At 37.8% G+C, this 12,967-nt stretch overlaps 2 protein-coding genes and 1 long non-coding RNA gene across 6 annotated transcripts in view; 1 reads left to right on the plus strand and 2 right to left on the minus strand.

Moving 5' to 3' along the window:
• The window catches only part of LOC113665071 (uncharacterized), a 62,432-nt gene extending 60,246 nt beyond the window's left edge, over positions 1-2,186 (minus strand). Inside the window, exon 1 of one of the 4 annotated variants that reach the window (XM_027180722.2) lies at positions 2,027-2,186. In XM_027180722.2, coding sequence (XP_027036523.2) covers positions 2,027-2,154 — 128 coding nt within the window. In that variant the 5' untranslated portion in view covers positions 2,155-2,186. The remainder of the gene's footprint in view (positions 1-2,026) is intronic. The other 3 variants (XM_027180724.2, XM_089193064.1, XM_089193065.1) reach the window with 3 other exon arrangements.
• A 3,338-nt stretch (positions 2,187-5,524) lies between these two features.
• LOC113665072 (frizzled-2) lies at positions 5,525-8,476 on the minus strand. Its single transcript, XM_027180726.2, has one exon. It carries the CDS (start codon positions 8,384-8,386, stop codon positions 6,746-6,748), a length of 1,641 nt encoding a protein of 546 aa, XP_027036527.2. The 5' UTR covers positions 8,387-8,476; the 3' UTR covers positions 5,525-6,745.
• A 744-nt stretch (positions 8,477-9,220) lies between these two features.
• On the plus strand, positions 9,221-12,562 carry LOC149034337 (uncharacterized). Its single transcript, XR_016182727.1, has 3 exons — positions 9,221-9,342; positions 11,698-11,950; positions 12,425-12,562. It is a non-coding gene; the product is annotated as an uncharacterized LOC149034337 (long non-coding RNA).
• The last annotated feature ends 405 nt before the right edge of the window (positions 12,563-12,967 follow it).

Genomic DNA, 12,967 nt, shown 5'->3' on the forward strand with positions numbered 1-12,967 from the left:
CCTTGGTTTTCCACATTTCCATGTTTACCACAAATGACCTCGTATTCTGCATAAATCTCTATTGAACCGCAACAGACAACAAATTAACCATTTTTGATACAAGTTAGGGACTTGCATAGGGCTGACAGATTTGATAAGAAATACTCTATAGTAATGATACAATGTTACTCAATATATCCTTGAAGAAGGTAATTTAGTGTTAACAACTGGGTTGAAAACGTAAATTAGCCACTGTAAAGGGTAAAAAAGCTGACATTTCGAGCGTTAGCCCTTCGTCAGAGCGATTGACGAAGGGCTAACGCTCAAAATGTCAGCTTTTTTACCCTTTACGATGACTAATTTACGTTTTCAACCCAGTTGTCAACACTAAATTACCTGCTATACTCTCCCACCGATGCAGCACCACAGTTTCTTTAGAAACTCACCCCCTTATATCCTTGAAGAAGCTTTGTATCAACCAAGCTAAATATTGCACAAATCATTATTGGAAGATTATGAGCATGATAACAAGAACTCTTAAGGCCAAGGTTTCACTTGTCACAGCTGAGATGAGGCAACAACTATAATTTGTAACTTCTGGTGCAAAAAAATATGTCATTGAAGATGTCTCTCTTGGGTCTCACAGTTTCTAGTTATAGGGGATGACTTAAAAGGAGTAGTGAAAGTCAAAAGTAAAACAAAATGAGTTGATTCTTAATTGCTGCATTCTCCATGCACTTGTTAATGATCAAATTATAGACCACAAAAGATTTAAACACTGAAGCTACAAGAACAATTCTTCAAGTTTTTTGTGCCTGTATTCATATCATTTTTCTACTAAGTTTAGCTCTGGAAATTTCGCTTACAATCACCTTGATGCTTTGAAATGCATCAATATGCAAGGAGCAATTTCCTCTATGTCACCCCTAATGATTCAAGCAGCAGTGAACTGCCCACTTGGTTGCCTTACATAAACTGAGCAAAATAACTAAATGCTGTTAAGCACTTTTTGGTAATCAAAAGAGCATGATTACTTGAACTTGATTGTTAATAGTTGCTTATTTTTGCAGATAAAATTATCCATTTGCAAAAACTGTTCCTTATGTTAAAGCCAATGAGTGATTTATTGAAGAACCTATAAAAAGCAGTGAGAATGAAACACAAAAAGAAATAGTGACAAGTGGATCAACACCTTCTGAAAGAAGGTGCAAAGAAGAGGCAAATAAAGAAACCTACAAGCCACCAATAGTGCCAGAACTAAACATTCATATTTTCCTGGACATAAAGCTAGACAAAGAACTCCAGCACTTCAAAGTGTGACCTCAAATACAACACTTCCCACAGCTTTGGGCAAGGATCAGACAACTAAGTAAACAACTCTTTGGTTAAAAGTGGGGAGAGAATGAAAGACAAGTAGTCCAACATCTTGATCGGGCCTATAGCATTATATATGCAAATCAGAGCCCACTGTAACTGAAAGATACGTAGAGAGACATGTAGAGAGATATGTAATAGAATCCATTTGTGTACAGACACCGGGCCAGCATGGAAGCTAATTGTTTTATATGATAAATAAGTAAAATGCAGTTAATGGTGACGTCATCTATACATCTGTTTTTCCAAAAGATTCCAAGTGAGAACCAATCATACAGCTTAATCATGTAATAAACCTTAATCCATTCAAACGACGTCAGCTGACGTATTTCTTAGCCCTTTTTCAACTGAACTAGGCTCTCGACCCCCCTTTTTCGACACGAATTAGCGATTTGAAATGAGCTTCAAATGTATGTGTAAGGGCCTATTTACACGGTACGACTTTGTCGCATGCGACAAGCTTACGACAGGCTTACGACACGAATTGTTTCGTGTAAATCAAACCTACAACTCGCTTACGAATCTTAAGTCATGTCGTAGGCCTGTCGTAAGCTTGTCGCATGCGACAAAGTCGTGCCGTGTAAATAGGCCTTAAAGAAATGCTCTTAATAGTCCGATCGCAGAATGGGTTTAATTAAAGAAAAACGAAATACTTCACGCGAGCAACACAAACCTGTATTGCAGAACCTTTAAATGCCCGTTACTTTTAGGAAAGGCCAGAAAGTTACGCTCCAGATATTCGTGAAGTGCAGTCTCATCGAATTTGTGCTCTAAGCGTACCTTTGTCACTTGTTCGGCCATGTTCGCCTCTCGTTTCCAGACTTCCACGGAGAGGAACATTTTCATCATGATAGCTGTCAGTCAGACAGGGACATGTCTCTGATGTCGTGTTGTGGGTCAGGTCCGTGATTTGTGGAAACTTTTATTTTTCGTGTCTCACTTTTGTTAACAAAAGTTTCCTTTAAATAGAGTGAGGAGAATGTAATCTGGTCCTTATTCACTTAATGACCTGCAAAATCGGACGACCGCGTTGATGCGAAAGTCAAATTACGTAAAAAAGTCCAGCCTGGAATGTACGGTACCGAGTCCCATACCATCAGTTAAAATTTATTATAAATGAAGACATTTGATTTGAATTTTTTCCTCGAGAAAATAATTTTGAGAGATGTGGGTCACGATTTTTCAGCGGCACCCTCTCCAAAGAGGGGGTGGGGGTTGGGAACAGGGCTTCAAAACCGCCTCAGGTTTTAATTGGGTGTTTGACCAGACTATCTGTTGTTCTTCACTTTGAAAGACATAACGTAAAATGGCGTAGCTCCAATGGTTTTGCTGACTGCAGGCATCCTTATCCTTGTAAAGAATAAGGATGAAATAGATGTGACTGTTTCACTTACTTTACCCTATAACTCCCATGAGTAACCACGACAGAATTTCTCCTTACAATATCAATACAAACTCAAGAAGACAAGTGATGAGAACCGAGAAAAGTGTCAATTAGGGATTGTAAGTTTATCCAATACAAAATTCTCAGAAGTGACATCAGAAGAGTTGCACTGCAGACAGTAAGGAGAATTACTAATGAGATCTTGGGAGTTAAAGAGCTAAAGGGGAGTATACAAGTTTGTCAAGGTGTTTGAGTGGTAACGGAAAAAATAGGGGTGATAATGATTTCCAATTACCATGATTTACAGGTTATTCTTATCTACATAAGTTGGTCCTCTTCCAAGTGCATACTGTCCAATTATCTAGGAATGAATTGTGATGAGTACAGCTTCACAATCTACCAACTCCTTTCTCCAACAAGCATGACTTTACACTGTCCCTTTGATTCTAGCTCACAACCAATCAAATTAGGGAATTCTGTTTTGTTTTGGGTTTCTGTAGATTTCTTCATAATTTCTTTGATTCAACTGAGTTTCATCTCCAATGACACATTACTGGTTTTGGGCATCTCATATCAGAACTAGCACTTCATTGCATGTACAATGAAATTGCAAATGAACACTTGGAGAAAAGGAAAGCAAAAGTAAGAATTTATTCTCTTCCATGGATTAATGGGGAAATAAGAAAACTTATGAATAAACAATATAAACAACTCCGCAAAGCTCAAACTACAAATTCTGCTGTTGACTGGAAGTTGTATAAAGATCTTAGAAACAAAGTACACAGGAAACTAAAGAAAGCTGAATCCATGTATTATCTTGAGACTCTTGAGAACATAAGAAATGGAAGTACAAACTTTTGGAACTTAATTGAGAAAATTAATAAAAATAAAACAATCACTAAAAAAACTGGCCCTATTAAGAATGAAGTAGGAACACTAATATTTGATGACACTGAGGCTAATACATTAAACCAATTCTTTTCCACAATTGGTGAAAACCATGCATCCAACCAAGAAGAAAATGTAAATCCTTTGTCTTATATCTGTAGAGTGACACCTGTAATAGATGTTGATTTTCCAGTAGAAGCCTTTTCAAGAAAGTTAAAATCAGTTAACCCCAAGAAAGCACATGGTGCTGACAGCTGGTCAGCAAAAGAAATAAAAATTGCTGGGATAATCTGGACAGACATAAGAAATGCAGAAAATATGAATTCTTTTAAATTAGCTCTTAAAAAGAAATCAAGATTGATGGAAACTAATAGTTACATAAAGGGACAATGCAATAACTTAAATAGGAGAACTGAAGATTTAATATACTATTGAAAGGGATTACTTTTTTAAATTACTTACTTATTAGTTTCATATTTATATTTGATTATTTATCAATAATTATTTATTAGATGATCTATATTTTATACTTTATAAAAACTTTTAAGATTATGCTATTAGGTTCTCTTTTTTTAAATATTTTAGCATGTAGTTGGGTCCACATCAGCAAAAGCTGCCCTTATCATGACTTTATTGAAATAAATTATGCATGCATCTATGTATGTATGTTGCAATCTTTGTTTATAATTAAATCATAGGAGTAGACAAACTGAAACATCCAAGATTACCCTCAAGTCACTTATAATAATTTCAAGGGAGCACACCCCTAGACTATACAATGCATGCAAACCATGCTTGTAGTCCAGGAATTAAGGGATAACTTAAGTATCAGCCTAATACTTTTGCAGGCTAAGTCAAGATTTTATCAGGTACAGACAAAAAATTTAATGCTACGCAGTCCACACAAAAACAGATAGCACTGAACATCTCCACAAGAGTTAAGATGGCATTCTGTCTTTTCACAAGTGTGGGACAAAGAAAAAATTCTGAGTTAGATTCCTTGTGGGGACTCAGCATTATGTCCTTGTCCCATGTGTAATAAGACGACTCACTTTAAAAAAAAAAGTTCGCAGAAAATTACAATAGAGCATGAGGCTGTAACAGCTTGTGGCATACTTACACCATACATTGCAAGGGTTTCTTTCAACTGGGTAAAATGAACCAAGCATTGAAATCGATTCCTAGGAAAGTGTCAGCAGAAGAATATCTCCAGGGGCACTTGAATAATGCTTCTGCCATTCTCATATTGTTTTTAACCAAGTTCTCCACAAATATCCAATGTCATTACCCTAAGTTTCATGAAGTAAATTCTCTTAACAAAATCAATAAAATGTTGGGCACAAAGGAGATGACAATAAAGAAAAATTTTAACTAAGGCAAATTCTTTGATTTGACAACCAATCATAAAAAATAACAAAACAAAATTGGTATTACCATCAAGATATTTTGGAGTGAAAGGGTCAAAATCTAACTCAAGCAAAATTGTATAAAAAAAAAAAGGAGAGAAAGAGATAAAGCATGAGCCACTGAACCAAGAAAAAACACCTTCAGTACAAACTGACTATAAGAAAAAACCACATTTGTATCAAAATCTCAAAAACTCACATCTCACGGTAAGAATACTTATTTATGCCTCCCAAACATCCCAAAACCTAAGACAATTCACAGTTTTCTCTTAAAATCCTGTTAACTACCACCTTGCATCTAAAGAGAACCTGATTTAAAACAACTACCACAGATTTAATAGTAACATCTTAAATGTTCTCATCCTTAAACCTTTGGTATGTAGCCTTCAAAATGGAAGACATTTTTTCAAAAATGTTGGGGAAAAGTATACCAAATAATTCAACAAAGGAGTTCCTTAGAGGACAGTTGTGGAATTACAGAATCAGACCATGCTTGGGAAACTCCGTCAATTTAATTCAAATACAAACTACTTTTCAAAATTCATGCTTGACAGAAAATGGTTCATTTAAGACAAATAACACAAAAAATTGGTCATCCCTGGAAATGTTTGTACAAGAACTAATACAATTAAGAGGTTGATATGAGCTAAGCCTCAAATACCAGTTTGTCCACATATTTCTGGTTACACCTAGTAATTTAAATGTCTTTCAATAACTGTTTGGTAACTTTAATGGCATACTTCTTGTCAAATACACATAGAGCAAACATTGTCCTCTATACCTTTGTCTTTATCAATAAAATAATGAACATAAAACTTCAAAATCAGTTAACCCACAGAAGTCCTTGGATTTAATGAGTTAAGTAAGTGGCCTTAAATAGAAAACACATCAGCCACGCTCTAAAATGCAGCTATACCCTAATAATGCGATCAAATGTGTTGACAGTGTCCAGCAGTTCCCAGCTGACATAAATCAAACCAACACATTCTTATTCATATCAAACAAACTTAAGCATCCAAAAAGGGTGAAAACCATAGTAAATTGCTTTTGTGTAATCTGGAATAGCATTAAATCTGTTTACTCCTTTTCTAGAAACTTCATCCCAGTTATGACAACTGCAGTTCACATAAACAGCTTCGTGTCTGATCTGAAGAGGATAAGCCGATGAAACGTGAGCTTCAAGAATGTGCAGTAGTTTTCAATTCCGACGGAAACAAAAAATGACACAATCTTTTCGAAGCAACTTCACAGAAAAACGCAAAATTTAGGACGATCATTCTTATCTATAACACGAATTTAAAGGAAGGAGGTGCAAGTCGGCTATTTAAAGAACAATTCCAATATAAGGGCTTAAGTGCGTTACAACTTGTATAATTCTAAATCGCTAATGACACAAGTCAACAAAACGCAAACCATGCTCGTTTGCTCAAACGAAGCTCAGCCAGGCGCGGTAAAAAGTTAACCATTTCCATGAGCCAATTGGTGTTGCTCAACAACAACCGGTATAGAGCACCACATAGGCAGTAAACACTAGCAAGCTTACTTTTCGATCACGCGATCTGATATGCAGTATAGCCACGCGCTTTCGGCAAGTTCCATAAAGGAGTTCTTTCTCACGGTGGCGTAAATTGACCTTACGAGCAAGTATATAGATTTTACACGTTTCTTGCTTACAGATATAAGACTTTCACAATAAAAACTTTCCAAGTTACAATCACACGAGCGTATTCGCTCCTCGCCCGAACAGATTGTGCGCTACTGAACGATAAAACCTTCTCCAGGCGTTAATGGTCTTACTCGACCATATCCAAAATCCTGATGTAATTCCAACGATCAAGAACATCAAGTACTTGACCATAAATACGGTGAAATCCGGTTTGTCATTAACAATCGGGTATTTGGGACAATCCATGTCTTTCATGTTATCAATGCACGCTTGTTGATGCTTCCAGCCTTCAAGCCATGATTGCTCCCACTTTTCACGATTTGCCTGCTCATAGAACAAACAACCTATTACTGAAATCGCGGGCAAAGTGTACAGAATGGAAAATACTCCGATACGAATCATTAATTTTTCGATTTTCTCCCTCTTGCTGTAATCGTCTTTTAAAACTGATCTCACTCGAAACAGCGACACAAATCCGGCTAACAGGAATGTAGCTCCAGCAAAAAAGTAAATGAACAGGGGAGCCAACACATATACCCTCAGCGCATTTAAATCTGAGAGTCCAACAAAGCAAACTCCGCTTAGCTCGTCGCCATCAACTTTGGTCATCAATAAAATCGCAATTGTTTTAACGGCAGGAATCGCCCAGGCTGCAAGGTGGAAAAATTGTGCGTTTGCCTCGATAGCTTCTTGACCCCATTTTAGTCCGGCCGCAAGAAACCAAGTGAGTGTTAGAATAACCCACCAGATTGAAGATGCCATGCTGAAGAAATATAATAGCATAAAAATTACTGTGCATCCTTCGTGTTTAGTTCCTTGCACAAGGACGGAATGACCATGTTTAGATTCCGTGCAAGATAAAGAGTCGCCAGCAGTGAATCCAATGATGTAGGAAACAGAAATCATGAAGTAACAACCCGATAGAAAAATAATAGGTCTTTCAGGGTACCGAAATCTCCTCATGTCAATAATAAACGTTAAAATTGTAAAGAGAGTTGATATGCAACAGAGAATCGCCCATATTCCAGTCCAAAGACGGGCAATTTTTCGCTCCTTCTCATCAAAATAGATGTTTTCGCACTTTGATGCACAGTTCTTCTTGCCAAAGAACATGTAGTGATCGTTATCAATTTTTTGCTCCTCCGGACATCGGAATGACACCAAACTAATGTCGATCGGAGCCTCCGTCGAGTTGTGTCCTTGTGGTTGTTCCTTAGAAGGCACTACTTGACCGTTTCTACCAGTTGTGTTCTTTCCAACACAGAGATCCTCGCCTAGTTTTGGAAACTTCTCGCAACGCAAAGACTCGGGCCACGTGAAACCAAATTTCTTCATAAGATCTTCGCATCCATCTCGTGCACTGTCACAAAGTGAACGGCATGGTGGAACTGGAATACCGAGAAGAGTGCAAATGGGGGCATAAACCGAACACAAGAAGAAGGCCAGATCCTCCGAACAGCCGACTTTAACCAGTGGGAAAAACTGATGAACTTCGAGAGCTGCTTCCTCTTGTGTTCTGTGCTTTAACATGTTTGGAAATATTGTAGTGTTGTACGGTAAACCAATGCAAAGAGGTATCGTAACAGACTCACATTTCTTTTGGCACAAGCAAGGCAATAAACAAACCCCAAAGATCACGACGGGGAGCAGCAATCGTTCAAAACGCGTACCGTAAGCGACTCCGACCATGTTGAACAGAACAGTTGTACTAACGCAATTCAATCTCCTCTTCAAAGCTGACCAAGACTACGCTCTTAGTTAATGACCTAGTACGCTTTCCTGAAAAGAATTGTCAACGAAATTAGCATGCTTTGGCTGTCGAGAATGTGATTGGCTGGCGGTAACAGAAGGAGACAATCAAAATACCAAACAGGATCCGATTGGCTTAAATAATATGATCCAACTAATTACGAGTCAAACAAAACGTCTCTACGTAAAGGCCACCGGATGTTCAATCACTCCCAATGAATATCTTTAAAAGCTTTACGGTGTACTTTTCACAAATATAATTTACTTGCAGAGGCATTTCACTTTTCACTCAGATATCATCAAACATTTTATCAAAGGTACTTTGCAAAAAACAATACGACAAAAACAAAGAATTCTCATTTCTATCTGAAACGAGGTATTTTGAATCAAATATTCATCAAGAAACCCCTTGCTGTTTTCTTATTATTTACTTTTCAATAAGGCATCTGGAATTCGTTTCTTACTGACGCCTATCGGTCACGAAATTAGAAACCGGCGACATTAAACTCTGCAGGGAGTAAATTGCTTTCAGCAGAGTATTTCAGTTTACACCTGACAAATCCCTTGTCTAGAGTAAACAAAGTTCTTATATGGTTTTAACCACGATACAAGATTCTTTATACTGAGATAACCTAACATCAGATAACCGGTTCGATTCCAGTGGAAAGTTTTGCTGTTTTTGAGAGTACATTTCCTGAGGGTTGGGCGTTCTTCGCATTTTTTTACCGTACCGCACTTTCGGCGTTTTCTTTACGCTCTTTGTTCTTCGGTCATTTTTTATTGAATCTATTTTTTTTACAGTCAGGAAGAATATGTTTATCTATCTCCGGTATATTGATGGCAGCGAAATGAACTTTGAGTTCAGTTTCCTAAACAAAGTACGGCAAGAAGTTAAGGTATGAGTGTTCATGATCTTCATGACTTCTTCCAGACTGCAGGCAACGCAATAAACTACTGGTAACAAGCCTAACACTCAATTAAACACCACCTTCCGATAAACACCGCACTAAATTAAAGGAATGTGACGTTTACTCGAGGAGCAAATTGAACATAAAGTACAGAATTACTCGGTAATCTACACTGTCAGATCCCACCGTCCTTGGACATTCATATCATTCATATCGAGACAGTAAATCTTCAAAAGAAAGTTTGTATGTCACCTAATTTTCAAATGAGTTACAGTATATTGTGCTACTTAAATAACGCTGACCTCGAATTCACTTCAGACACATCCGATAAATTCATGTTGCTTGTGAAACGATCTCAATGTCCGCTTCGAGCTTAATCCTCATAAAACGGACTCAACGTGCTGCTGTCAAGCTCAATATACGCGCCAGTTGACTAAACACTGCGTCGAAAATGCTCAATAATATCTAATAAACATTGCGGCTTTTAATAAGTTGAAAGACGCACAGGAAATGTGTGCTGTTCATCAGCCGGGGGGTTTGCATTGGGAAAAACTTAACCCGAGGTCTTGGATACCTCTTAAGGCCTCTACTTTGGTTAACTATCATCAACTATCATGACCTAGAATTGTTTTGAGGAATTGAAAGAGTCTGAATGAAAGTCACATCGATAGATTGAATTGTAAAAAATAAAAAGCCTCACGTTTTTACTTCTTGAGTGTACTTGGCTTTTGGACGGCATGTCAACAGAATCATTGACGCTCTTGCCTTCTCAAAATTCATTTCGAAACCAATATTTTGCAGGTAGCCGGAGTGATTTGTGTGAACAAGGAAAGAATTGATAAGTTATTCATCACCTTAACATTGTAACTTAAGTCTTTCCTTCAAGAAGGCTGCCCAGTGGGCAAAACAACGTATATCTATGAAAACCAAAAACTCACAAAACCTCACGAAAGCGTTACCGTGCCCATGTGCAGAGATAGGAAAGTCCGGACCGCGCTAAGAATCAATCAGGTTGATTAGCGTACCCTTTTGGAAAAAAATAAACATTCGTATTAAAAATCCATCAAGTATTACGACTCTGCTCGCCTCTGGTAACATATACTGTATTTCCTCGGTTAAGCGATTGAGTGCTCAGTTAAAATTTCGGCTAAAAGGAGGGGCGGCGCTTAATCAAGAGCACGCTCTCAATTCTTGTGACATACATAAAAGAAAAAAAATACATGGATCCTGTTCGGCTCATGGATGATGTAGTCATTCCATGAGATGTAGGGTGAAAGTCGGGCGGCATTATGGCACACACTCACCAGTAGGAAAATCGACTCTTATTAATTTATTCATTAAAAATTGGATTAAACATTGAAATCCAACCTCCCCCTGCTAAATAATGGTTTTGTTCCAAAATATCTGCCAAGCTTTAGAAGGGACGAGAAAGGCGTAGATTTTTTCCAATAACGGTATAAACTTCATGGATGAACGCCATATAAACGACAAAATAGCGGAATGAAATCTATAGACGACCTATGGGTGCGGCTTACTTGACGCGCTTTCCTTACTTAGGGCACTTTCCTTACTTAAAGCGCTTTAGTTACACGTGGTGCTTTACTCTCAAGTGAGATAAGCACCTGAGGTAAGTAAGGCATCTCGAGTAAGTAAAGCACGGGAAGTAAGGAAAGCACCTCAAGTAAGGAAAGCACCTGAAGTAAGTGAAGCATCTCAAGTAAGTGAAGCATCTCAGGTAAGTGAAGCATCTCAAGTAAGTAAAGCATCTTAAGTAAGTAAAGCACCTTAAGGAAGGAAGAACCTTAAGTAAGTTAGCAACTCAAGTAAGCCTAACCAAAAAGTCGCCTATATAATAATATACCATTCCGCCATTTTTTCGTCTATAAATGGCATTCAGCCATGAAGTATATAAGCGGCACGAAAATGGTCTGTGTTTGAACTCCTTTGTGGAGTAGAACACTGAAATGTTGTTAAGCCAGGAACGCTGACGGCGAAAATGGACATCGAAATCCTAAACGCTGCTAAGCGGGACGATGCTCAAAGTGACACCGTAAAAGCTTCGATGGTTTAAAGACCTTTAAGCCGACGATATCAATCGACTGCGGACTATTTGTTCAATAGATTTTGCACGATTACCTGGAGTGAAGCTGCACGAAGATGGCCTTTTTTTTCCTTTCCATAAAATCCTCTAACATTCCAAATAACTTTCAATACGCCGAATATACCAATTCCCAATTTTTTTCATTCAACTGCCTTTTCATTCGCTTATCCAATTCCGTTCCATGAGCGGCCTCACGGAAGCCTTTGATGCAATAAATGGATGTTCTTGTTTTTACTTGACAGATACTAAACGGTTGGAGATGTCGAGGTAAGACCTTCTTCTGGGATACGATGACTATGAAGGAAACTTCTTTGCAGCGTGGCTATGAAAGTCAACGTGACGTAAATTACTCGCGCCTGTCTCCTGATGAGATGCAAAAATAGCTTTACTCTCGTGGAAATTGTCCTTGCCACACCTTGCCAAATCTATATACAACTTTACTTCTTGCCTCTATCTCGTCTAACTGTTGGCTAAAGTTGACGATTCGAAGTCCAGGTGAGCTGGGGGTTTGAGCCGTGTTATTCTAGCAGATCTTATCCAATGATGACCTTTTTTAAACTTATTTTAGCATGCGATCCTACGCTGCGGCTATATTGAAAACCACAGCTGATTGGATTGTGGTACCTCATCCTCTCGTATGCAAACGTAATGAAATATACCATTAACCCTTTAACTCCCGAGAGTGACCAAGGCAGAATTTCTCCTTACAATATCAATACAATGTCAAGAAGACAGGCGATAAGAATAAAAGAAATATCAGTTGAGCAATTGTTAATTGATTCAAAACCGAATTCTCAAAACTAACATCATGAGAACTGTATAGCAGACAGCAAGGAGAGTTACTTTTGAGATTTAGGGGTGAAAGGGTTAAAAGTGAAAATTTTGAGTTATTAAAAAGAATGTTTTGTCTGCCAAAAATTGGGGAAAAATATGTGTTGGGGTAAGATTTACTTTCTTTTTGACTTATAGTACCTGTCTGTTAAAAAAAAGCAAAGAAGAAATAACGGCTTCACAAGGTCGGAGGTAAACCATTTGTTCGAGTTCAACTTGAAATCCGTCCTCTCTAGTGATTCTTGATGGTCACGAATAAAGCAGATACTGAGATTATGAATTCGCGCTCGAACGATATTTTTTAAAAGTTCTGAAATTTGCTAAACATCATCTTAACGTAAGCGATAAATTTACATGCACGCTAATGAATAAGATCAAGAGAATCTATTATCTCTCGGTAAGATAGATACAGGAAAACACGTGGGTGCTTAGTTTGAGATGTGAAGCATTTCCGCAATCTCCTTCGTGCTCTAAGTTTGCTATGGGCAGGACGAGAAGAATCAGGCCCGAAAAGTTCTGCTAATCTTGAATATATCATTGAGAAATAAGGAGTTATTGGAAACCAACAATAGATTATCGTTAGTGGTCTCCAAATTACGCTCCACTTCATTTCGTCAGAGAAAGACTGAATAGACCTCAAAATCACTTTTCCTTCTCACTAGAAGATATAAAATCTTAACA

Source organism: Pocillopora damicornis, chromosome 14, assembly GCF_964200805.1.
Source record: "Pocillopora damicornis chromosome 14, jaPocDami1.2, whole genome shotgun sequence".
Taxonomy (NCBI): domain Eukaryota; kingdom Metazoa; phylum Cnidaria; class Anthozoa; order Scleractinia; family Pocilloporidae; genus Pocillopora; species Pocillopora damicornis.